Genomic DNA, 26,965 nt, shown 5'->3' on the forward strand with positions numbered 1-26,965 from the left:
GTGCCCGGTAGCTGATAAGGCAAAACCTTCTGAAATTTTCTACAGAGCTCATTCCCAACTTTCCTTGCTGATTCATCTTGCAAATGCAAACTACTGCTTGATTCTACCATCATGGTGAAGTATTATCTTTTTCTTTTCTTATTTCTCTCTGCTGAAGATAGCTGTGGAACAAGAGAAATGACATAGTATGCATTGGTCTGCATAATATATTTAACTGTAACACAACTCTGTAAGGTACCACCTTTTCTGAGCTGCCTGGAGAATAGAGCATTCTGCAAATGTAGTAGGACCCTTTGCAGATTTTAAAAGTTGAGGTGACTTGTTTAAGGTGATAGAGTTTTTCATGTAATCTGGACCCGAGTTGTAGAGGACTTCAAAGGTCAAAATCTGCAGTGTGAATTCTGCATGGAAATGGACCAGGACTTGGAGAAGCTGTTTCAACAGACGAGTCACATGAACCCTGTAACCAGGCCTAGTGAACAGTCTGTCATAGATTTTTGGGCCCAAAGAAGTTTCTGAACAGTTTCCAAAGGCAACTCCATGTGCAGTGTGCTATAGTAATCCAAATGGGATGCAATCAAGGCATGTCTCACCATAGCCCATGGTGAAGGGGTTAAACTTGGGTATGTCTGGTCCTTTGTGTATGTGTGTGTGTTTAGGAGGGGGGAAATGGAGGAAAAAAGGGTTTTTCCTGACTTCTTAATGAGCAATGAAAGTACTAGTTTGGAACCCTCAACACTTACTGGTATGTAACTAATTACGAAGCTATACAGATCCATAACAAAAAGGGAGCATGGATGCTTTGTATAAGGCAAAGGCAAAGGTTTCCCCTTGACATTAAGTCTAATCATGTCCAACTCTGGGGGTGGTGCTCATCTCAATTTCTAAGCCAAAGAACCAGTATTGTCCATAGACACCTCCAAAGTCATGTGGCCAGAATGACTACATGGAGCATCGTTACCTTGCCACTGGAGCGGTACCTATTGATCTACTCACATTTGCATGTTTTCAAACTGCTAGGTTGGCAGAAGCCAGGGCTAACAGCGAGAGCTCAGTCGCTCCCTGGATTCGAATCGCTAACCTTTCAGTCTGCAAGTTCAGCAGCTCAGCGCTTTAACCAATTGTGCCACTGGAGGCTCTGAATGCTCTGTATAGTTTAACCCAAAGGAGATTATTAAGGCAGAGATAGTAAGGAAAGATAAGCCATGATAAGAATAAAAACAGTCCAGCTGCCATATTCTGCCATTATAGGGCCCTTCCACACAGCCATAAAACCCAGAATATCAAGGCAGATAATCCACAATATCTACTTTGAACTGGGTTATCTGAGTCCACACTGCCACATAATCCATTTCGATGTGAATTTTATACAGCTGTGTGAAAGGGGCCAAAGAGAATGAATATAAGGCTTAGGCTACAGATTAGTCTGAAAAATGTTGACCAGTCATCTATGCCTCACTTGGTTATTTATTGTAGTAGTGTGCTTCGATTTCTGACTTTTAGTGACCTAAGACAAACCTATTGAAGGTTCTGCCTTTGCCACTCTCTGAAGCTGAGAGAAGGTGGCTTCCTCAAGGCCACGCAGGGAATAGGACTCAATCAAAACGTTTAGTGTTGCTTAGAGAAGTAAGCCTGATGTGAGCAGGGAGTAGACCAATAGCTCAACTCCCGTGTAATCCTATTAACAATTAATGCCCAGAGAAACCTTAGGGCTCAGGAAAAGCTTAAAGAGTAAATAAAAGTATACAGAACTTTGAACAGCAATATACTAAAGAAGAACCAGGCAAATTCTATTTCATGTGAAATGCATGAAAAAATGGTTTTAGTAGTATGGTGTCTGTTCACCTTCCTGATATGAGTGGGGAATAGCAGTGGAGATTTTGACATCTTTATATGGCTTCCCCACTAGTTTAAAAAAGAAGAAGAAGAGGGAGAGCAAACAGGTTGATGTAAAAATTGTATTGTTTTATTTCAAATGCAAAAAAACAAACATGGGAATCATTTTCATGCATATGCAAATGCAAAGATGGCGAGAAAGTCTGTATTCCCTTTCTGTGTCCAAATGCTCAGGAGGTGGTTTTCAAACAGAATGACCCATAACAACTGACCTGTGTGATCAGATGCAATATCTAGTTGTAAGTCTCCAAATAGATTTGAAGATCAACACTATTAGCTCCCAGTGGCACAATGGGTTAAACTCTTGCACCGGCAGAACTGCTGACCAATAGGTCAGCGGTTTGAATCCGAGGAGAGCAGGTTGAGCTCCTTCTGTTAGCACCAGCTCCTCATGCTAGGACATGAGAGAAGCCCCCACAGGATGGTAAAACATCTGAATGTCCCTTGGGCAACATCCTTGCAGACGGCCAGTTCTCTCACACCAGAAGTGACTTGCAATTTCTCAAGTTACTCCTGACATGGAAAAAAAAGCTCCCATTTTGAAGATGTGTGTATGTGTGTGTGTGTGTGTTGAGGGGGTGATGGATTAGGGAAATGTGGCTTGTCTAAATTGCTTGTTGTTAACTGCCATCATATCAACCTTGGTCCCATGCAGTTTGAAACTGCATTAAATGGTCAATGAAGACACATTCACAGGTATCAGTGGCCCCTGTAAATGATGACATGGGGCTTTCAAGGGGGAAATCACACCTTGGAAGTTCAACGTGTAATTTAGGTGCCACAGAACAAAGGAAATCTTTCAACCGATAAAGAGGCTATTTTTAAATATTTAACAGCAAAAATGGGGGGATGGTGATCCCACGAACAGCTTCCACACTCACCCTACATTCGCAAAGATCAGGACTAAAAGATCTGGATCTTTGCAGGTGTTTTTTCAAACTGCAATAAACCTGGATGTCCAGGTTGATTCATTTGGATGCCTCATGATAATGTGTCCCCTACACAGCATTATAGTGCAGTGTAAATGCGGTTCCCTAACGATAAAATAGGAGCCCTCGGTGGCGCAATACGTTTAACCTTTGTGCTGGCAAGACTGAAGACCGACATGTCGGAGGTTTGAATTTGGGGAGAGCGCAGATGAGCTCCCTCTGTCAGCTCCAGCTCCCCATGTGGGGACATGAGAGAAGCCTCCCACAAGGATGATAAAACATTAAAAATGCGGGTGTCCCCTGGGCAACATCCCTGGAGACAGCCAATTCTCTCACACCAGAAAAACTTGCAGTTTCTCAAGTTGTTCCACACACACACACACACACACACACAAACTAACAATAAAATAGTTTCAAATTGTATTATATGGCAGCATAGATGGGGGCCTTTGACTCATATGGGGGCCTTGACTGAAAGTGGGGAGCCGTGACAGTGTGGGGTTCCTGCTGGTGTACCGCCCACCCCGCGACCCAGTAGTTTCCCTGTCTGAGCTAGCGGAGGTGGTCTCTAATTCGGCCTTGGTCTCCCAGCGCCTGGTGGTGCTGGGAGACTTTAACATCCACGCCGAGACCACCCTATCTGGTGCAGCTCAGGACTTTATGGCCACCATGACGACCATAGGACTGTCACAAATAATATCTGGTCCCACTCATCAAGCTGGACATACTCTTGACCTGGTTTTCGTGGCGGACAATGAAATGATTAGAGTGGAAGAGCAAAACATCCTTCCGGTGTCATGGTCTGATCATTATCTGATCAGTTTTAGACTTGCTGCGACTCTTAACCTCCGCAGGGGTGGAGGACAGATTAAAATGGTCCGCCCTAGGAGACTGATGGATCCGGATGGATTCCTGAGGAATCTTAGGGTTCTTCCTGCCTTGGAGCCTGGCGATTCCATCGACGTCTGGGTGACTCTCTATAATGGGGAGATGTCCAGGGCGTTAGATGCGATCGCACCCGAACGCCCCATCTCGTTGCGCCGTGACAGGCCATCTCCCTGGTTCACCGGGGAGCTGACTGTGATGAAGCATGCGAGAAGGGGGCTAGAGCGCAAATGGAGGAAATCTCGGGTCGTGTCTGATCGAGCACGGGCTAAAGCCTCTCTTAAGGCATACTCCGTGGCTATACGGGAGGCCAGGAAATCATTCACGACCACCCGGATAGCGTCTGCAGCAAATAGATCGTCGGAGCTGTTTCGGGTCGTGGGGGAACTCCTCCACCCACCTGTGGTGGAGGAGGTCACTGATGACCCAGCAGCTCGGTGTTGCGATTTCGCACACCATTTTGCAGGTAAAGTCGCTCAGATACGCCTTGAGCTTGACTCCAATTCCATCGCAGTGCCTGAAGAGGTGACGGAGGCACCTGCTTGTCCAATTTTGTGGGATTCTTTTAGGCTTGTTCTTCCTGAAACCGTAGAGGGGGTTCTTGGGGCTGTGAGGGCGACCACCTCACCTCTAGACCCATGCCCATCTTGGCTCATCAAATCAGCCAGGGAGGGGTTGGTTGACTGGTTTGTATTGATTGTCAATGCATCGTTGGAGCAAGGGATTTTTCCATCTGGTTTGAAACAGGCAGTGGTTCGTCCACTCCTCAAAAAAGCCTCCCTTGACTCCACGGTGCTGAATAACTACAGGCCAGTCTCCAACCTCCCTTTCTTGGGTAAGGTGCTGGAGCGGGTGGTCGCCTCGCAGCTCCAGGGCTTCCTGGACGATACCAACTACCTAGATCAGGCACAGTCTGGTTTCAGGCCTGGTCACGGCACCGAGACAGCCTTGGTCGCCTTGGTGGATGACCTCCGCAGAGAGCTGGACAGGGGGAGTGTGACCCTGCTGGTTCTCCTGGACATCTCAGCGGCTTTCGATACCATCGATCATGGTATCCTTCTGGGTCGTCTCTCTGGGATGGGCCTTGGGGGCACGGTTCTGTCGTGGCTCCGGTCCTTCCTGGTGGGACGCACCCAGATGGTGAAGCTGGGAGACGCCTGCTCGGACCCCTGGCCTTTGACCTGTGGGGTCCCGCAAGGCTCCATCTTGTCGCCCATGCTCTTTAACATCTACATGAAACCGCTGGGAGAGGTCATCCGGAGTTTTGGAGTTGGGTGCCATCTTTATGCGGATGACGCGCAACTCTACTACTCCTTTCCACCTAATTCCAAGGAGGCTCCTCGGGTGCTGGACGAGTGCCTGGCCGCTGTGTCGATCTGGATGAGGAAGAACAAGCTGAAGATCAATCCCGACAAGACAGAGGTCCTCCTGGTCGATCGTAAACCGGATCGGGGTATAGGGTGGCAACCTGTGTTGGACGGGGTTACACTCCCCCTGAAGCCACAGGTCCGCAGTTTGGGTGTTCTCCTGGATTCTTCGCTTACACTTGAGGCTCAGGTGTCGGCGGTATCCGGGAGGGCCTTTGCACAACTGAGACTTGTGCGCCAACTGCGACCGTACCTCGTGAAGGCGGATCTGGCCGGGGTGGTCCATGCCTTGGTCACCTCTAGAATGGATTACTGCAATGCGCTCTACGTGGGGCTGCCCTTGAAGACGGCTCGGAAACTACAATTGGTCCAGCGGGCAGCAGCCAGGATGCTAACTGGAGCTCATTATCAAGAGAGGTCAACCCTCTTGTTCAAGGAGCTCCACTGGCTGCCATTTATTTTCCGAGCCCAATTCAAGGTGCAGGTGCTCACCTACAAAGCCCTGAACGGTTTGGGACCACCCTACCTGCGTGACCGCATCTCCATCTACGAACCCACACGCTCGCTCCGGTCATCTGGGGAGGCCCTGCTCGTGATCCCACCTACGTCCCAAGCGCGCTTGGTGGGGACGCGGGACAGGGCCTTCTCTGTGGCGGCCCCCCGACTTTGGAATGCCCTTCCGAGAGAGCTTCGTCAGGCCCCTACTCTAGCAGTTTTCAGAAGGAACCTAAAAACTTGGCTGTTCCGATGTGCCTTCGCAGATTAGGAATCCCCATCCCAAGTCCTAGATGCACTTTAGTACAACCAATGCTGCTGCACACCACATTTTTAATCCCACGTTCCTCCTGCCATCTCAGCACTTTTAACCCTGTACCCCATTGCGCTGGCCGAACCAGTTTTAATAGTGTCTTGATGTATTGTTATTGTGGTTATTTTGCTTAACTGTTTTGATTTGCTTTGTTTATTGTTATGTTATGTTTTATTGTATTGTGTTTCGAGGCTTCGGCCCGTGTAAGCCGCATCGAGTCCTTCGGGAGATGCTAGCGGGGTACAAATAAAGTTAATAATAATAATAATAATATTAGCCCTATGAATGAGTGACCTCCAAGTCATCTTCATACAGTTCTGCTCAGGTTTGCAAGCTCAAGGCTTTGATTGATTGGTTCTGGTTTGGGTTGATTGCCTTCTCTCCATATTTTGCAAATGAAAAGGCTCTGATTGAGAAGGGAGGAAGAGAGGTAATCATCCTTGTCCACGTTGTTCAGCAGGCCATGCTCACATAACGCATATAGGCAAAACTGCTTTTGCATTGCAACATATGCTTGAGCATACACACACCTTTAGTGAAAGACTGACATTAGGGTGTTTCAAAAGAGAGCTGTGTTTATTGCATCAATTCCCCTTTGCTCCCTAGCTGAGCTTACTGCTTCCCCGTGTCCCCAGTTAACATCAGTTGCCAGCTTGGTTCATTTCTGGTATATGAGTGTCACTTTCCTCCCACTGTAGGTAGCAAAAATTTCTTAGGTCAACCTGGGCTGGATCTACATTGTCATATGGTGCAGTTTAGTTGCATTTAACTAGATTATACGGCAGTGTAGACTCACATAATCCAGTTCAATGCAGTTAAACTGCATTCTGAAACTGCATTATTTGGCAATGTGGATCCAGCCCCAATCTTACTAATTTTGCAATAATCGGTCTTTGTAAAAGCTGCATAGAAAATAGCAGCTATAGGACATCTAGAAGAGAAACCTTTAACATAATGGATCAGATTTTGAATACAATGAGAATCATAACCTTGGATAATTTCTTATTATCAACAACACAGTCATTTTGCATGCGGATGCTTTGATTTATTTGGATTGATTCTCTTGGATGTTTAGTTACTTGAGAAAGCCCAAAATGAAACAAGATCAGGACAAAGGTTACTGGAAATTGTAACAAACAGGAAAAATTCTCTCCTTATGTTTATTTCATTTCTTTTGACCTGAATAATAGGAACAGATCATTATTTAGAATATTGTTTTTGTGAAACATATTAAAATGATGTAAAAAATGGTGGTGGCAACAATGACAACAATAATAATAATAATATCTTTTACAGATTATCCTGCTATTTCTTCTTTTTTTCACAAAAAATATTGCTGGAGCACCATCAGACTCTAACGTATTTGGCTACATTGAGGAACATCAAAATACATATGTACAGGTACTTTTGTGTTGCTTTTGAGATAAGCTAAAAAAAATACAATGAAGGAAACGAGCCCCAAGTGCAGGTTTTCATTCACAACTTTTTCTTTCCACAGAGACTTAAAGACTGGGTGTCTATTGAAAGTGACTCCAGCAACCCCGAAAAGAGATGTGAGGTGGTAAAAATGATGAATTTAACTGCTGAACAGTTAACACAGTTAGGTGCCACCGTTGAACTGGTCGAACTGGGGAATCAAAAGGTCAGCCATTTTCATAGGGATTCAGCATGAAATCTATCTGTATGTCACCAAAGAGATTTCGTTAATTCTCAGACATTTCAGTCTACACATGATAATTCCTACACCTTTATTGAAATAATATACGTACATAAACTCAGTTTTGGTCAGAGATTTTGATCATTGCTATATTCATCACTTATTAATAAAACACTTAATTTTAACTAGTGAAACCCTACCTCATTGAGTTGTGTTTATTTATTTTTGCAGCTGGTGGTTAACCTGCTGTGCTAAAGCCCAACCCAAGGGTTTCAAAGACCAGTATCCAGATTGACTTCCATGTTGGAATTGTGGACTGGCAAGTGTCCCTTCACTCTATGACTGATGTGTGTGCATTTTGTGCAACCAACAGTCACTGTGAAGTTTGACTATTTAAAAGATCTCCTTAGACAATCACCCATAAGAGTCAGGAAACTCCATTTCATTATCATCACCATAAAAAATTTCTCATATCATAATCATGATATTATTTGTAAACCCTTGGCAGTCCCTGGGATAAACAATGCATCTTATCTGTTGTAGTTGCAAAATGGAAATGAAATTCCTTTGCCACCTGTAATTCTGGCAGAAATTATAACAGACCCTAAAAAGCCTACCGTTTGTTTCTATGGACATCTGGATGTGCAACCAGCCTCATACGAAGATGGATGGTTAACACAGCCGTATACTTTGGAAGAAAAGAATGGTAATTATTTATTTTAATTAAATTGTGATATGACAGAACCAATATGCCACTGGATACAAATTGTACACATTGTCGGATGGAAACAGTTGATGAGATCTCTTGCCTTTAGGCTTTGCTTGTGGGCTGCAGAGAAATCTGACTATTAGCTGTGGAGTTAGGATGCCTAATCAGGATGATGGGCATTCAGTTTGACACAATAGGATCATAATGTCTTCATTGTAATGTGTAAGATAAAGATCAGGATCCTGTTCACTCATGCACCTGCACATTCTGCTTTGGAAGGTGCTGGGTATTCTGGTTGAATGTGGAATTGAAGTATTCAATGAAAACGGGACTGTGTCGTGTATCATTGTGCATGCACAAATTAGTGTGCATGCACATGTGGTTTATATGTCAATGTACATATGTCCCTATTCACTCATTTCTACAATATTCAATACAAGGGCTCTTCAGCACAATTAGTGTGGAGATTTATGACAGGCAATTCATAATATCTCAATTACTATGAAACTGGCATGGGGATGCGAGACCAAGAATTAATAGGCTGAGAAAAGGCATGGGAGATTCAAATTAAGGATGCTCAGTTTTGGTAAGGGACCAAATTTGAATATTAGATTTTATTTTCATGTCGGGGGTATATAGTCTTGTAGGAATCTCCAAGTTTTCCAAGCTTTCTCTAAAAACACTTTTAGAGATTTCAAGGAGACCTGAAATCTACTTGTTTCCTACATTTTTCCCAGCACGGTGTGTGTGATGGGAAATGAGAGGCAGTAGAGGTACGAAAAGGCATTGGAGGTTGTTGTTGTTGTTGACGATGATGATGTTATTATCCTGCCTTTCTCCCTGTGGGACTTAAGGCCGCTCATGGTTTACATTGCCCATTCCTACTGTAATTTGGTTATCAGATGATGCGTCAAAATAGGGAGAGAACACATTATTTATGCATTATACAGTCAGTACGTTTTGCATTTTTATAATGCCATAGTGGTGGGTTCTAGAGAGAGAATAGGTCCCAGGCAGCCTTTGGGAAACAGGAACGGAGTTGGGAAATCCCAGGGAGGTTGGATAAAAACACTTTGGAACGTGTAAAGGCAACGGAGCTATCTGGTTGAGTCTAATATTTAAAAGGGATTGGTGGTATAAATTTAGAAGGAATGAATAATGTGATTAGAATGTTTGTTTTTTTAAAATCAAATCTCATGTTTGGATAACATCTAATATAAGCAAATATAATTTCCCCTTTCCTATATCCTCCAGCTGTTTCCCAGGGAAGCACTTCTCCGTGATGTTGCAATTTACTGTTGCTTGTTACAACAGAAATCAAACAGTAACCCAGATAATCATATCTATTTTTCTTCCATTTTAATTAATTAAAGGTTAATTCTTAAGATATGATTGTATTCTGGAGGTTCTGTGAACATACGGTATACGTAAAACTGCCAAATTAAATGTTATGAGAACCCCAGTTCCACCTTATGCCTTTGCACAGGAGCTGAAATCTACTCTTTTTAAAGGAAACGAGGGGACATATGAGTTGATACGTCTTGAGAAGGAAAGTCACAAAAGTTCCTTCCAGTGTTTTACTGTGTAACATTGGATTTTGAATAGTGGCAATTATCAGTCCAAGACTAGAGGTAACCTGAACTTTGGGAAACTGTATGCAGTGTCTGTAACAGTTTAGAATACCAAGGCAAGGTCTTGGTAATCCTATCTTCTACTCTAAACTGTCATAGAAACTACACATGGGATTTTACAATATGGTAAAAAGTGCAGGGAGGCCCTTGGACCTTCTTAAATGGGAAATTGCTGTTCCTGAAGTCTTTTGAAAGAGGCAGTTCATCCTTTTTGAAACCAGGAAAGGGAGCCTGTAGAGCCTGGAGCTGATCAATGGTACAAAACCAACTACAGGGGACATATGTGGTCCCCTGTAGAGATGCAGAGGTGGCCCTAGGTAATTTTTGATGGTAAGCAAACAGCAATCACTGCTATATATTTTCTGTTCGTCATGGGAGTTGTGTGTGCCATATTTGGTTCAGTTCCATCATTGGTGGAGTTCAGAATGCTCTTTGATTGTAGGTGAACTATACATCCCAGTAACTACAACTCGCATATGTCAAGGTCTATTTTCCCCCAAGAGCACCTCCAGAGTGCCCCTGGGCAAAATCAACTATACTGCAAATGCTTATTTTGCGTAATGGGTTGAGCCGCCCCTGCAGAGATGGTTGCAGCTTTCTTCCTTCTGTCCCTCAAAATGCAGAATAGGAAAACCCTGAGAGATGCTGAATTGATGCTACATGCTTTATTCTCATGATGTCATTTTTCTTTTCAAGGCAGCATGCATGGACGTGGGACTTCTGATGACAAAGGACAAGTTTTGGCTGTACTCCATGCAATAGAAGCACTTCAAAAACATGTATATAACTTTTTAAAAAAACGAATCCTTCCAATTGTTGAAATCTGCAACTGAAAAATAACACCCTAACACAACAATTCTATCCATATTCTCTACCAGGACCTCCCTATGAATGTGAAGTTTGTCTATGAAGGTATGGAGGAAGTAGGATCCAATGGGCTGTTCACACTCGTTCAAGAGAGAAATAGTACCTTTTTTTCAGATGTTGATTACATTGTGATCACCGATACCTCATGGCTCAGTAAGAAACCTGGCATCACCTATGGAACGAGAGGCAACCTCTATTTCTTTATTGAGGTATGAAGTGGGAACCAGCATATTAATCTATGGACACACTTCACAAATATTTATTTATAATTATGGCTTTTGTTGAAAAAAATCTCTTTTTTCTTCTCTTTCATTCTTTTTGACAGGTGGAATGTGCCAAACAGGACTTGCACTCCGGAAGTTTTGGGGGTGTGGTTCATGAAGCAACCAGTGACTTAATATTTTTGTTGAGTAAGTGGAGGATTCAACTAAATTACATATTGGCAGATCTGGTTCTGACAAATGAGAACCAAACTGCTACATGGATATACAGTATGAAATGTTTACTGCATTAGTCCATTATTCCATCATACCAGGCCAATATCATCTCTACATTAACACTGGTCCGATACCAGGGAAGCTGATCTTTTTAGGAGTCTTAGGCCTGGCAGTGCAAATCCTTCTGTATGCCCTGTTATAAACATTGGTTCTCTATAGTCAATCTGATGTAGATGGTAATCTACATCAATCTGTAGATGGTAAGGCCATGCCACTGTAACATTACTCACATACACACGTTCATCTTGCTCCTGGTGAATATACATAAGAGATTCTTATATGCTTCTATATTATTAAAAATAACTCCTATTAGTTAGAATGGCCATAAACTTTCCCTGATGGTCCAGTGGCACCCATTCACAATCGCATGTGACTATTTACATTGCAATGTTAGGTCTATCTACTTTCTCCTACAGGCTATATTGGTCTATAACTACTCCTAGGATCCATTTGATTTCTCTTCTTTCCTTTCCCCTGCATCCATTCCCTGCAGGCTAGTCAGAATTTCATGTCTCAATTAGCTATTTCTTAGTGGGTGCACTGTCCAATATAATAAAAGACGTGTAATATAAAGCAAGCCTAAATCACTCAAAGGCACCAGATCCCATTTAACTTCTAGGTTAAGCAGAGACAGCCCTGGCTAGTACTGGAACAGGCGACCACCAACAAATGCCAGTTGCTGTAGGCTATGTTACAGAGGATGGAACAAGTAGAGTCACTTGTCTAAGAAAGCCCTATGAAATTTATGGGGTCATAGAATCATAGAATTGGAAGACACTTTGTGGGCCATCCAGTCCAACCCCCTGCCAAGAAGCAGGAAATTTGCCTTCAAAGCACCCCCCACAGATGGCCATCCAGCCTCTGTTTTAAAACCTCCAATGATGGAGCCTCCACCACACTCCAGGGCAGAGAGTTCCACTGCTGAACAGCTCTTCCTAATGTTCAGGTGGAATCTCCTTTCCTGTAGTCTGAAGCATTGTTCTGGTTCCTAGTCTCCAGGGCAGCAGAAAACAAGCTTGTTCCCTCCTCCCTATGACTTCTCATTATGTCTTCTCTCAGCCTTCTCTTCTGCAGGCTAAACATGCCCAGCTCTTTAAGCTGCTCCTCATAAGGGTTGTTCTCCAGACCTTTGATCATTTTAGTTGCTGTCCTCTGGACACATTCCATCTTGTCAACATTTCCCTTAAATTGCAGTGCCCAGAATTGGACACAGGATTCCAGGTGTACACGCCATACACGCCACAGGTGGCTTGAAGGTGTGTGCTCACATACACAAAGTAGAACTTTAAAAATGCAAAAATATTTAGCAAATTGGTGAAACACCCAAAGTATTTCAGTGCAGACTTTTCTCTGATTATAATAATTTAATGTTATAGGAAATCCTTGCTGGAAATTCACAATATGTTGAAAATATTTTTTTCTGTGCTGCTTTGAAACTTCTTCTCCCTCAGTTAAAAATAAGGAATCTCTATTTGGGAAACAATTTTAATCATATTTAAAAACTAAATATTGATGAAAGGTTATGTAATCTGGACAATATCTGTTGGATACATCTTTTCCAAACGTATACATTTGTTTTCAGACACTCTTGCCGATTCTTCTGGTAAAATTCTGGTCCCTGGAATTTATGATGCTGTTGCTAATATTTCGAAAAAAGAAAAGGAATACTTTGAAAAAGCAGAATATAATCTCGAGGAGATAAAGGCCAAATTGGGAATAAAAAAATTTAAGTATAACACTAAAGTATGTCTTACATTGGTTTTGTAATGAATTATATTAACATTGAATTTTCTATCACTGGTTTCAGGATTCTTCTTTCATAGTAGTGTGGCAGTAGTGGTGAAACTATTCAAATTGCATGTACAATATGCCTCTGAAACCCATAGATGTGCAATCATATATAAGCAGAGGGTGGTCTAGATGTCTAACTTTAAAAGGTTCATCCATATGAAGACATTCTGCAACCTCTCTCTTTGCCCCTTATCTGCTTGCAAGCCATGCCTCTAAGTCTTTATTCCATTATCTTCCACTATGGATACCCAAGTAAGAAAAAAGGGGATATCAGATGATGTCAGTAAAAAGGATACAGCAATTTAACCTCTGCTAATGCATCCTTTTTTCTTTTTTTGGAGTCTTGTCTACTTTTATCATCTTAATGTGTAAGTTTTGCAGATCTGGGTGAATTTAAAGACTTTGATCTGGTGCCATCATTTTAAATTTGAAATTGAACGACAGGCCATAAGATAAAGCTCAACTGTGGTATGATTTACCTTATTTCTCTAGGTGATTTTAGGCCAGCCTGACTGCCAAATGTAATCCCATGATAATCTTACCGACACACCTTATGAAGTCAATGTATGAAATAAAACAAAGGGAATGTGAAGTGCTGTCAACCCTCCAAAGTGCTGCATAAAATTATGAAGCCTTATTGAGCCTTACATCTCTTTATTATTCTATTTTGAAATTTGAAACAACATATATCATAGTCTTCTAACAGCTGAGGTACTTACTGTAGGATAAGTGAGATGGAGATTTCTGACCGTGCAGAAGTCCTATAGCTGGAAATGTCTGGCAGGAATATGGTCAATAAAGCACATACCTGAGACAGATTTTTCCTTCTGACTCCTTGGTGCCATCACAAAAATAGTCAACAAGAAGTGGGTTGTTGTGAGTTTTCCGGGATATATGACCATATTCCAGATGTATTCTTTCCAGACGTTTTGCCTGTATCTATGGCAGGCATCCTCAGAGGTTGCGTGGTCTGTTGGAAATTAGGAAAATGGGGTTTATATATCTGTGGAATGTCCATGGTGGGGGGAAAACATCTTGTCTCTTTGAGGTAGGTGGATGTTGCAATTGACCACCTTGATTAGTATTTAATGGCCTAGCGGTTTCAAAGGTCTGGCTTCTTACTACCTGATGGAATCCTTTGTTGGGAGGTGATTAGCTGGCCCTGATTGTTTCTTGCCTGGAATTCCAATTTTTGAACCAGACCTTGAACCTGCTAGGCCATTAAATGCTAATCAAGGTGGCCAATGGCAACATTCACACCTACCCCAAACGGACAAGAGTTTTTCTCCCACCCTGGACATTCCACAGATATATAAACCCAATTTTCCTAGTTTCCAGCAGACCTCACAACCTCTGAGGATGCCTGCCATAGATGTGGGTGAAAAGTCGGGAGAGAATGCTTCTGGAACATGGCCATACATCCTGGAAAACTCACAGCAACCCAATGATTCCGACCATGCAAGCTTTTGACAAAACAAGATCTATCAACAACCTCAATTCTCTTAACGATCTCCACCAATGTAACAGATTGTGACACAACTGGCTACTATGAATATATTTATGAATCTAGTGTTTTGTGGGTATATTTATATTAATCCAGTGTGTTTATAAATTAAGACCTATCTACAATACAAAAGCCAGTAACTATTGTTATAAAACTTTGTATATCAAAATATCTATAGATACAAGGAAACCTATTAATTTTGTAATAATGAATTCTATCTTATGTGAAATATTTGTCAGCCCTGAACCTCAGTTTCATTGGGTATTCTTTAATGTAGAATTATGAAGGAGAAATAGTCTGTTTTCTTTATGTTTTGACTATGGAGAATTGGTAGAAATTGTTACTGAGAAAATGTGAAGGACTAGGTAGACTGTGTTGCCTTAAAAGTGTGCCTCGATTCCCCTTTAAAAGGAAGAAGTATTAATACAGAACACATGCTACCCATCTCTGTCCATCCATGGAATTGAAGGAGCTTTCTCTGCATCAGGAACTAAAACTGTAATCCCTGCAAAAGTAATTGGGAAGTTTTCCATACGTCTGGCTCCCAAAATGGACCCCTCAGTAGTAGAAAAACAAGTAAGAACAATGAGATTCTTTGAAGTAAACAGTGTCTTTATTCTCCAATACTTTAATCAATTAGGTTTCCTTTAATTCGTGCACCATATCTAGGAACTTGAGTTAATATACTGATAGTATGATGTTATCTATCTTTATGGAAAGTTAAGTTTCATTGTGATTAACAGGATTTCTTATGTGTTAGGGGCCTTTTTGACAACCTAAGAAGTCCTATTAATCACAATGAAACTTTTAAACACTACACGACAATGGATCGGATTCAATAAGCTTTACTGCCAAATAAGCATGCATAATCGTGACCAATTCATTGCAGTCCTGTAAGTAGTTGCTTAGATGTAAGCCTCATTCACTTCAATGAAAAATACTCATATCTGTTGGGAGTGCTTTGATTGTGTAGTGCTACTGGACTGGATGGCCCTTGTGGTGTTTTCCAGTGGTACTCACTTACGAATGAATTCGTAGAATTTCACTGTCACTTGCTTGGTTGCAGAGTATATGTGAGCTTCTCTGCAAAATTGATTTTGTACTTGTTTTTCTATGAAAAAATCCAGAAACTTCAACGAAATAACATTAAACAAGAGAACAAAAATTAGCCTTTATTAAGAACTTCAAAGTACAAACTATGACCAAAATATGTCCAAAAGTTCAACATCAGAACTGTAGAACATGACAAAAATGGGGAAATGGCAGATTATTATCTAGTAATTCACTTTTATAGGTAGACAAGTAATTGTGCTGTTGCATTATATTTAATTTTCACTATGGACAAAATGGAATAAACTTTCACTCTTATTTTCCTAAGGTTATTGAATACTTGTATATGAAATTTGAAGAACGAAACAGTCCTAACCGGATTAACATAACATGTGTCATCAAAGCAAAGCCATGGGTTTCCACTGATACAGAAGGACCACTGTATTTAGCAGGGAAAAATGCAATTAAGAAAGGTATGCTTATTTTACTATGAAAAATTACAGAACTGCATATAAGTATTACTTCTTTTCGTGTAATTTTATTATTTTAAGTTGGTAGCATAAACTAACTCTTGCTAGTTTTTGTTGCAATAGGAAAATGGAACAAAGTAAGGTAATCATGGTGTTTCTAAAAGCATGACTTTAGAAAGTTAGCCATAGTCACACCGGAGGACCATGAGATTCCTAGATTTTTAAATTCATTGCTTAAATAATCAAATCCACAAAAGTTAGAACTGCACATGAATGTATTATACATTTAGAAGGAGCATTATTGTTGAAGAGTATTTGTGAAGTAGTGTGGAGCACTTTCAATGTTCTTGACTTGTAACTCCTGGCATTGCTTATCATTGGCTATACTCTTATGATTTTCAGTTCAACATCATCAGGAAGGCCATTTTCCCTATTCTTGGCTTCGAAAATACTACGGTCAACATTAGGACAAAATCATTTTTACTACCAAATATGTAGTTGAGATTGTTTCTTGAAATTTGTTAGCTTTGCACAGAATTGCATCTCCAAATCAGAAAGTCGGCAGACTTCACATTCATATTTCAATGTTATAGTCCTCAAAACACACATTCTTCAAAGTGTGTTCCTCTTTGTTTTACTCTATCAGTGGTTCTGAACCTGTGGGTCCCCAGGTGTTTTGGTGTACAACTCCCAGAAATCCCAGCCAGTTTACCAGCTGTTAGGATTTCTGGGAGTTGAAGGCCAAAACATCTGGGGACCGACAGGTCGAGAACCACTGCTCTAAATCCTCCAAAAATTCTTATCACAGAGTTGTTGGCAGTATAGTATCTGTTAAGAAGTGGGAATCTATCTTAGGGAATTTAATTTGCTTTTCATGTTAATGTTTTCCCTTTAGTGTTTAACAGTGAAGCTGACTTCTTCCGAGAAGGTGGAACAATTCCAATTGGGCCACAGTTCTATGAAGTAACTGGGAAAAGTACCATGTTTTTAGGAATAGGAGGACCAGATGATGCTCACCATGGGCAAAATGAAAAACTGGACAGGTATTCTGAATCTTTATCGAAATATTTATTCTTATAATATTTATTATTTATTACATCACTTATATCCCGCCCATATCAGCCCGCAGGCAACTCAGGGCGGTCTACATATCGGCATCAATACAATACAACAGCAAAAACAATTAAGTGCATTTAGACCAAAAAAAAAAACAATAACAATTTAAAAAGAGCTATATCCTCTCATTCCAATCCTCATCCGTTTCATCGTCTTGGCCGTTCCTGGGTCATTCTCCATCTCAAGCTTGACTATCTATTCCGGGGTTCCGAAGGCTTGCTCGAAGAGCCAGGTTTTTACTTTCTTCTGAAAAGTCAGGAGGGAGGGGGCTGATCTAATATCCCTAGGCAGGGAGTTCCACAGCCAAGGGGCCACCACAGAGAAGGCCCTGTCCCTCATCCCCGCCAAGCGTGTTTGCGAAGCAGACTGGATCGAGAGCAGGGCCTCCTCAGATGATCTTAACTTCCTGGAGGGTTCGTAGGAAGAGATGCGTTCAGATAATAGTATAGAAAACACTTTAAAAAAAATCAAAGTATGATTCCTATAGAGTAAATTGAGGTTTTGCTGTGAAACTTTACTTTCTATAACAGGCATGGGCAAACTTAGGCCCTCCAAGTGCCTTGGACTTCAACTCCTACAATGCCTAACTGCATATCAGCTGTTAGGAATTGTGGGAAGTGAAGTCCAAAACACCCGGAGAGCCTAAGCTTGCCCATGCCTGATTTATAAGCTTTGGCCAAAAAGTAGAAGCAAAACTTCCAAGAAAATTGTCCACAGATAATTGTGTTTACTTATTGATATTTTCATCATTCTTTTTTCCCCAACCAGTAATTTGGAAAAAATTACTTCAAACATTATTTCAAAATTAACACATTTTCCATTTGCCTGTTATTTACACCTTATTTCTCTTCTTAATTTTAGATACAATTTCATCGAAGGAACTAAACTCTATGCTGCCTTAATTCAAGAACTTGCTTCCCTCTAGTGAAAATACATAGAATAAAATCCTCTGAAATATATTTACGTATCCACTGTTTTGAAAGGTCCTTTTTTAAAGTTTCTTTTCTTTTTAAAAATTAAACACTATAATGATAGTACTGAAATAATGTTGGGACATCTAAATAAATAAAGATAATTGAGCATTGTGATCTATTTGCAATAAATGTCTGGGCTTGGTCAGCACATATGTTCTGACAAAATAAGTTTGGGGAAAAAGGACCAATGTATTTCCTTTATACCTATATTATTTGTTGACAGATAAAGAAATATGTAGGCACAGTTTACTAAACTCTGTTCAGATGCTATTTCATTTCAGTGTAAGCTATGTGAAAACAGGACTTGATGTTGATGGAATGAATATGCCTGAACTCCAAAACCAGTAGAATGAATAGAAAATACTTAGAAAATGTAAAGTATAGCTTTTAGTTGAATGTAGATAGATGGCACTCTAGAAGTGAGGATCCAGACAAGTAACTCTGGAGAAGTGAGGAGACATGGCTCAGCAAGCATCACCCAATGAGAAAAGAAGCAGAGCAAAAAGATTCGTTTCTGGTCCACTCTATTTCCCCTTGTCTGCTGGCATAAAGAGGATATCGGGATCTGAATTCAGTTCTCTGATGGCTTGTCTTTCCTTCCTAGTAATGTTACTGGAGGGAAGTTTTGCCTTTTTCAGGATCCTTGCTGTTTCTGCTCGTACTTCTTCTGCTTCCTCCTCGGGGAGGCGATAAATGGCTGATTCAACATTGGCAATGATGTTTTCTACTGGTATCCTGGTGGTGGTTACAGCAAAGTTTCCTCCTTTCGCTAGTATGGATACTTGGTCTTCAGAGAGTTGTCTGTCTGTCAGGTTGATGATGGTTGATGATGCCTGAAAAAGGCAAAACTCCCCTCCAGTAACATTACTAGGAAGCAAAGACAAGCCATCAGAGAACTGAATTCAGATCCTGATATCCTCATAATGCCAGCAGACAAGGGGAATGCCACAGTAATCATGCATACAGAACAATACAAGGAGAAGATCAGAAAACTCCTGGACCCTACTATATACAAAAAACTCAAGCAAGACCCAACTGCCAAAATAACCAGGAAAACCAACACTCTGATTAAGAACTCCTCAATAAACTTTGACATACGACAACAGCTATGTAAATCGGAAGCCCATGCACCCAGGCTTTATGGACTCCCAAAAATCCATAAGGACTCCACCCCACTCAGACCCATCGTGAGTGCCATTGGATCCCCCACATACGACCTAGCAAAATTTCTTGCTGCACAGTTACAAAGCCATATTGGGCTCACTACACACTACATCAAGGACTCAGCCCACTTCATAGAAAAAATCAGCAATCTCAAGCTAAATACCAACGATAAACTGATCAGCTTCGATGTGGTATCTCTATTTACCATGGTCCCGGTAGCAGACACCATGGCACTCATCAACCAGAGGTTCCCAGAAGATATCACGGCTCTGTTTCACCATTGCCTCACCACCAGTTACTTTCAGTGGGACAATGAATTCTACGAACAGAAAGATGGAGTAGCTATGGGGAGCCCTCTCAGCCCGGTCATAGCTAACTTCTACATGGAACACTTTGAAAAACAAGCCCTGGAGACAGCAACCAAAAAGCCCATGATATGGTTCAGATATGTGGATGACACCTTCACCATTTGGAGCCATGGAGAAGAAGAACTCAACAGGTTCCTGGACTATCTTAACAGCATCCACCCAAACATCCAGTTCACCATGGAAAAAGAAAATGAAGGAAGACTGCCTTTTCTAGATGTCCTAGTCATCCGCAAACCAAAAAGCGAGATCTCTGATAACTCGGTGGCTCGAGAGCATCTGCTTGTCCGGTTTTGTTGGATTCTTTTCAATTGGTTCAGCTTGAGGATGTGGACAGGATCCTTGGAGAGGTGCGACCCACCACATGCATCCTAGACCCCTGCCCTTCCTGGCTGATCAAGGAAGCCAGAGGGGGTTTGGCAGGGTGGGTGAAGGTGATGGTTAATACCTCCTTACAGAAAGGAGAGTTTCCAGCGAGCTTAAAACAAGCTATTATAAAACCGCTGTTGAAGAAACCATCACTGGATCCCACCCAATTCGACAACTATCGGCCAGTTTCCAATCTCCCCTATTTGGGCAAAGTCATGGAACGTGTGGTGGCAACACAACTCCAGGGGTTTCTGGTAGACACTGATTATCTAGATCCGGCACAGTCTGGCTTTAGGCCGGGACATGGAACTGAGACAGCCTTGGTCGCCTTGGTAGATGATCTGCGCAGGGAGCTGGACAGGGGGAGTGTGTCCCTGTTAGTTCTGCTGGACCTCTCAGCGGCCTTCGATACCGTCGATCACGGTATCCTTCTGGGCCGCCTCACGGATATGGGGCTCGGAGGCACTGCTTTGCGGTGGCTTCGATCCTTCCTTGAGGGACGGACCCAGAAGGTGTTATTGGGTGACACCTGTTCGGCCCCACAACCGTTGCTGTGTGGAGTCCCACAGGGCTCAATCTTGTCCCCGATGTTATTTAACATCTACATGAAGCCGCTGGGAGAGATCATTCGGAGTTTCGGACTAAGATGCTATCTCTATGCAGATGACGTCCAAATCTGTCACTCCTTCCCACCTGTCACCAAGGAGGCGGTCCAGACCTTGAATCGGTGCTTGGCTGCTGTGTCGGACTGGATGAGAGCTAACAAATTGAAATTGAATCCAGACAAGACAGAGGTCCTACTGGTCAATCGTAAGGCCGAACAGGGTATAGGGTTACAGCCTGTGTTAGACGGGGTTACACTCCCCCTGAAGACGCAGGTTCGCAGCTTGGGAGTGATCCTGGACTCATCGCTGAGCCTGGAGCCCCAGGTCTCGGCGGTGGCCGGGAAAGCTTTTGCACAATTAAAACTTGTGCGCCAGCTGCGACCGTACCTTGGGAAGTCGGATCTGGCCACGGTGGTCCATGCTCTTGTCACATCCCGGTTGGATTACTGCAACGCACTCTACGTGGGGTTGCCTTTGAAGACTGCTCGGAAACTCCAACTAGTCCAGCGGGAGGCAGCCAGATTGCTCACCGGAGCGGCATACAGGGAGCATACCACCCCCCTGTTATGCCAGCTCCACTGGCTGCCGATCCAATTCCGAGCACAATTCAAGGTGCTGGTTTTGACCTATAAAACCCTATACGGTTCCGGCCCAGTGTATCTGTCCGAACGGATCTCCCTCTACATCCCACCTCGGAGTTTAAGATCCTCTGGGGAGGCCCTGCTCTCGACCCCGCCTTTACCACAAGTGAGACTGGCGGGGACGAGGAGCAGGGCCTTCTCAGTGGTGGCCCCCCACCTGTGGAACTCACTCCCCGGGGAGATTAGATCAGCAACCTCCCTTCTCTCATTTAGGAAAAAGCTGAAAACTTGGATGTGGGACCAGGCTTTTGGAAATTCTGGCAGCTAAAAAAGAAGACCATAATGATGGGCAAATAATGACGAAACCTATTGGACCTATGGAACTCGAGACACTGACCATGAGACTGTTTATTGTTGTGTTATTGTGTTATATACTGATGTTTTTAATTCGTTAATTGTCTAACTATTGTAATTGTTTTTATAATTGTATGTATTTGGATAAGGCATCGAATTGTGCCTTCTTTTTGTAAGCCGCCCTGAGTCCCCCCTTGGGGGTGAGAAGGGCGGGGTATAAGCAACAGAAATAAATAAATAAATAAATAAACCAGATCAACAATTGGGTCACACCATCTACAGAAAACCCACACACACAGATAGATATCTACATAAAAACTCCAACCATCACCCAAGTCAAAAAAGAAGTACCACGATAAGGATACCCGACAGACAGACTAATCTGTATGGGTTAGCACCGGCCGCTATTTCAAGCTCAAGAATCTTAGCAGAAGCGAATAAAAAAGAAAGAAAGAAAGGAGTCTGGGCGGCCACGAGCATCGTCGGGCGAGCCAAAAAACCCCACAAACCCGAGAGAAGGGACTCCCGAAAATACTTACTCTAATGTGTTCTTGGCGAGACCCCTCCCGGTCGAAGAAGTGAGAAGGCGGCGTGGAGTAGTGGCGAAGCTGAGGGCTGAGGGCGGAAACGAAAACGAAAGCTCCAACTAGATGCCGCAGAGAAAAAGCACGCCGTGGATGTTGCAAAGCGTCGCGAAGAATCGCAAAGAATCGCAAAGAATCGTAAAGTGTTGCAAAACGCGGTGGAGCACCTTAGAGGGTTGTAAAGTCAGCGTAGAGCCGGCGAAAAAGAATTAGAGCCGCAAAGCCGCATAGAAAGCCACGAAGAAACTAAGAGCTGGGCCATAAGACGGAGCGCGCGGTGAGCGCAGCAACAACGGTTTTTACTAAGAGAAAGCCCAAGCGAAGGAGGACACGCCAAAGACAAGCGGAGAAAGCAGAGAAGAGCCACGAAAGAGCTGCAAGAGGACGCAGAGGCACAATCGGCATCCAGAGGGACGGAACGACACCGGAACAACTAAGCCGTAGCTGGAAAGACGAGAACCCTCGAACAGACCCTGAAGGACCCATCAAGTAGCTGAGAAAGTACTTGGAGAAACTACACCGTGGCAAGGAGGACCGTGAGTACCCTGTCTGGGCCGTTGCAAACTCACCAGCTGCAAGCTGTGTATGCTGAATAGTTGCAATTGCTGCAATTGTTGAATGACTGTTATTGCAAAAGTGCTGCCTTAGAGAGATCCCAAACTGCTACTAATACTAACTGAAAGGAATCGGACTAGCCTGAGATAACATAGACATAACATAGGCATCGATTACAGAATTGGAGACCTGACCTGACTGCCCCTGGACCAGAAAGACTGGGAGTTAGGGCTGACTCCGACCTTGGCTGCACTAAGACTGTAAGATTCTGAATTTCCAACCAGTCTGTCAAGGTCTAGAGACTACAGATACTTAACTAATACTTACCCAGTTACAGCAACGGAATCCATTGCACTATGTAGTAGATATTGTGAAGAATTGACTCCTATGTACCTCCTTAGTACCCCTCCCCAATAGTCGTTATCTGAAAGGTGCTTCTTGTGGTTATTATTGTCTAGATTATTGTCTAGATTTGTCTCCTTTGTACCTCCTCAATACCCCTCCCTAACAATTCTTTTTTCTACCAGGTACACTCACCAGATAAAGGGATAAGTTTAAAATAACAAAGGCATTGATTTGTAAATCAATAATCCATATACATCCCAATGCTTTACTGCTGACCTACTGTAACGTCTTTTGTTGCTATGATAGCTTATTGCTCATTGCACTTTCTTGCCTTGAGAGACTGAAACAGTGCTGGTCTGGTGTTGACCATACTTAAGAAGTGCGCTGGGTTCTTACCTTGCTGATATATTTTGTATATTTTGTATACTGTAACTCTTCGAAACGGTATTGATTTGTCCCCGGTGTCCCTCCTTGAACCCCTCCCCAACAACTTTCTAATATCTTCAATTGCACTAGCATCACCTAGGGATGCTTAGTGACAGAACTTACACTTGATCTCTCCATACAGTTGCAATTCATTATACTATTTAACGGATACTGCCAAGAACTGACTCCTATGTACCTCCCTACTACCCTTTCCCAATAGTTCCCTATCTGACTGATGTTCCGTTCGGTTCTGTTCGGTTGATACTGTATAGGTTTGTCGCTTCTATACCCCCCCCCCCATATCCCCCCCTGACAACTCCTTCCCACTACAGGCTGTGCCTGACTGATATTGTTTTGACTTGCCACCTCTGTATTTCCCTCCTACCTCTCCTTATAATTCAACAAATGAATGTATACTATTTAATCACTCCCAAGAAGCAGTAAAGGAACAAACTACTACATGGCAACAATGGCTACTCTACAAAAAAGTAAAATAGAAAAAGAAAAGGAAAAGGACAAGGACGTTGGGAAAAAAACCCCACACAATACCAGAAAAGGCTCTCTACCCGAGGAACCCACAATAAGAGACCTTATGAAAGAAGTACTTAAAATACAAACAGAAATAAAGACAATCCAAGACAACCAAGAAGCGCAAAGTAAAGCCAGTAAGAATGAAACCGAAGCATTGAAGAAAGACATGAAAGATATGAAAGAAGAGCTGCAATCACTACAATCATTAATGAAAGAAGAGATGACCACCGTAAAAAATGAGGTAGGAAAATTAAAACAAGACAATACAGATTTAGTCAGAGATAATATCATAATTAAGAACCATCAAGAAATAGTAAAGAAAAAAGTGAGAAATGTGGAGGAGGTGCTAGACAAAGTTCAGATTCAGCAGGAAATGATAGAACTTAGAGAGAAAGAAACTCAACTAAGATTCAGAAACGTGATAGAAGAAGGAGAAAATATAAGAGAAGTAGTAATGGGCATGATTACACAACTAACTAAAAAGACAAAACCAAACGTCGAAGCAGAAGTAGACAGAGTCTTCAGGATACAAACATCACACTCCAGGAAATTTAAAACCCCGAAAGATATTATCGTACAACTAACAAAGAAGAACACCCGGGATGAAGTACTGAAAGAACACTCGAAATCGCCGATACAATATAAAGGGAGCAAAATTGTAATCTTGAAGGAGATACCAATATCTATACTTGAGAGAAGGCGCAAATACTATTTCCTGACCGACGAATTGAAGAGAAGAAATGTAAAATTTAAGTGGGAAAAGAGAGAAGGCCTAACAATAATGTGGAATGAAAACAAGTACTGGCTAACATCCGAAGCAAAAGCAAGAGCTTTCTGGGAGAAACACCTGAAAAAGAAAAACGAAAACAAAAAGGGAACCGAAGAAGAGGGAATATGGAGGGGTACACCTCACCACAACGACCACACCGATAGCGCAATAAAGAGACTCGATCTCTTAGAGGAAGACGACAACGAAAAAGGCAGAAAGAGAGCAAGAGAAATATCACCAGGAAACTACAACTTCCAGAAAGAAACCACTAAGACAGATATAGACCAATTAGTTAAGAAAAATGATAACGATGGCAAGGAAAATTAGGATTTATTCAAATAATGTTAATGGATTAAATGGCCCATGTAAGAGAAGAAAAATTTGGCATCATTTGAAAAAATGTAACTATGATCTAACTCTCTTACAAGAAACACACATTTCTAATAAACATATATCTCACTTAGAATGCAAAGCGTTGGGAAAGAGTTATTACGCGTCCGGATTAGAAAAGAAAAGAGGATTAGTAACATACATTAAAGAAAACATCCCTTCAGAGTTGGCGTTTAGAGATCCAGATGGTAGAATCCTGGGAGTTTCAATAAAAATTGAGGAAAAAAATATTTTGGTTTGTAACATATACGCACCTAACGAGGCGAAAAGTAATTTCATAAAAACCCTAAGAAAATACATTCTAGAAACAGAGTACGATGACCTGATACTCATGGGGGACTACAACGGGGTGGTGGACGTAACTAAAGACAAATCAACCAATGCATTAAAAATAAAACAAAAACAATCGGGGGTCCTCCCGAAGACTTTTTTAGAATTAAAAGAAGAGTTGGGTCTAACAGACATATGGAGATACCATCACGACAAGGAGAATGATTACACATTTTTTCCCAATAGACACTTAACATGGTCACGTATTGACATGGCCTGGGTAACAAACACCATCATACCAGACATATCTAAATCTGCAATACTACCTATGATCAACTCCGACCATGCACCCATAGAAATACAAATTCAAAACCAAAAAGAAAAAAAGACCATCTTCAGATGGCGTTTGAATGACAAAATACTTTCAACACCCAAAGAAGTGGAAAAAAATAAAAAACTACTGAACGAATACTTCAGACTGAATGTAGAAGAGGACACACCCACTAAAACTATATGGGATGCCCACAAAGCATTTATAAGAGGACATTTAATCGAACAAGCCGCAAGGATGAAAAAGGCCAGGAACACGGAACAAGAAAAATTAGAAAAGGAGCTCATTAAACTGGAAGGAAAACTCAAAACAAACCCTAATGACACTAAAATAGGTCATCAACTGAAATTATTAAGAAAGAACTTAGACACATTCCAATTAGAAGAGATAGAAAGGAAGTTGAAATACACCAAACAATATTATTTCGAAAACGCAAATAAAATAGGAAAAGCACTCGCTAGGAAAATTGCAGTTAAAAAACAGAGCAGACAAATAACAAAGATTATGGAAGGAGACAAACCCTTATATAAGTCAAGCGAAATTATAAACCAGTTCACGGAATTTTACAAAAATCTCTACAAAGACGAAAACATCCCCAAAGAAAAAATAATGCAATACCTAGCAAAACAAACCATTCAAAGAATTTCGGACGACCAACGAGAAAAACTGAATAAACCAATATCTCTAGAAGAAGTCCTAACAACAATTAAGAAATTACCACCAGACAAAGCTCCAGGTCCGGATGGCCTCACGACAGGATATTATAAAACTTTCCAAGATATATTAGCCCCACACCTGCAGAAAGTAGCGAACAAAGTCATGGAAGAAGGAGAGCTACCTGACACGTGGAAACATGCTACTATCTCATTAATTCACAAGAACAATACAGACAGCACTTCAGTAAAGAACTATCGCCCTATATCGCTCCTTAACACAGACTATAAAATATTTACGGCAATATTAGCATCCAGATTAACCAAGATATTAACAGAAAGAATCGAAGAAGACCAGGTCGGCTTTTTGCCAGGAAGACAACTAAGCGACAACATAAGAACGGTAATCAACGTTATTGACTACTATGAAAAAAATATTCAAAAAGAAGCTGCTCTTATGTTCCTCGACGCCGAAAAGGCATTCGACCAAGTAAACTGGAATTTCATTATATGCTTACTGAG

General features: G+C 41.9%; 1 protein-coding gene across 1 annotated transcript; it reads left to right on the forward strand.

The window, feature by feature from the left end:
* Positions 1-18,144, forward strand: LOC132774676 (cytosolic non-specific dipeptidase-like). Its single transcript, XM_060774975.2, has 12 exons — positions 1-114; positions 7,182-7,286; positions 7,384-7,527; positions 8,086-8,248; positions 10,579-10,661; positions 10,761-10,958; positions 11,075-11,159; positions 12,829-12,989; positions 14,953-15,117; positions 15,920-16,064; positions 16,957-17,104; positions 18,039-18,144. The coding sequence occupies exons 1-12, from the start codon at positions 112-114 to the stop codon at positions 18,100-18,102; spliced, it is 1,464 nt and encodes a 487-aa protein (XP_060630958.2). The 5' UTR covers positions 1-111; the 3' UTR covers positions 18,103-18,144.
* Positions 18,145-26,965: the final 8,821 nt, after the last annotated feature.

The sequence above is a fragment of the Anolis sagrei genome, chromosome 4 (assembly GCF_037176765.1).
Source record: "Anolis sagrei isolate rAnoSag1 chromosome 4, rAnoSag1.mat, whole genome shotgun sequence".
In the NCBI taxonomy this organism is placed as follows: Eukaryota; Metazoa; Chordata; class Lepidosauria; order Squamata; family Dactyloidae; genus Anolis; species Anolis sagrei.

What these genes read in the sequence shown, in the direction of transcription:
- LOC132774676 (XM_060774975.2), top strand. An exon ending in AATTTAAGTATAACACTAAA is followed by an intron (nt 12,990 to 14,952) that starts GTATGTCTTACA and finishes CCCCTTTAAAAG; the next exon opens with GAAGAAGTATTAATACAGAA. An exon ending in CCTCAGTAGTAGAAAAACAA is followed by an intron (nt 15,118 to 15,919) that starts GTAAGAACAATG and finishes TATTTTCCTAAG; the next exon opens with GTTATTGAATACTTGTATAT.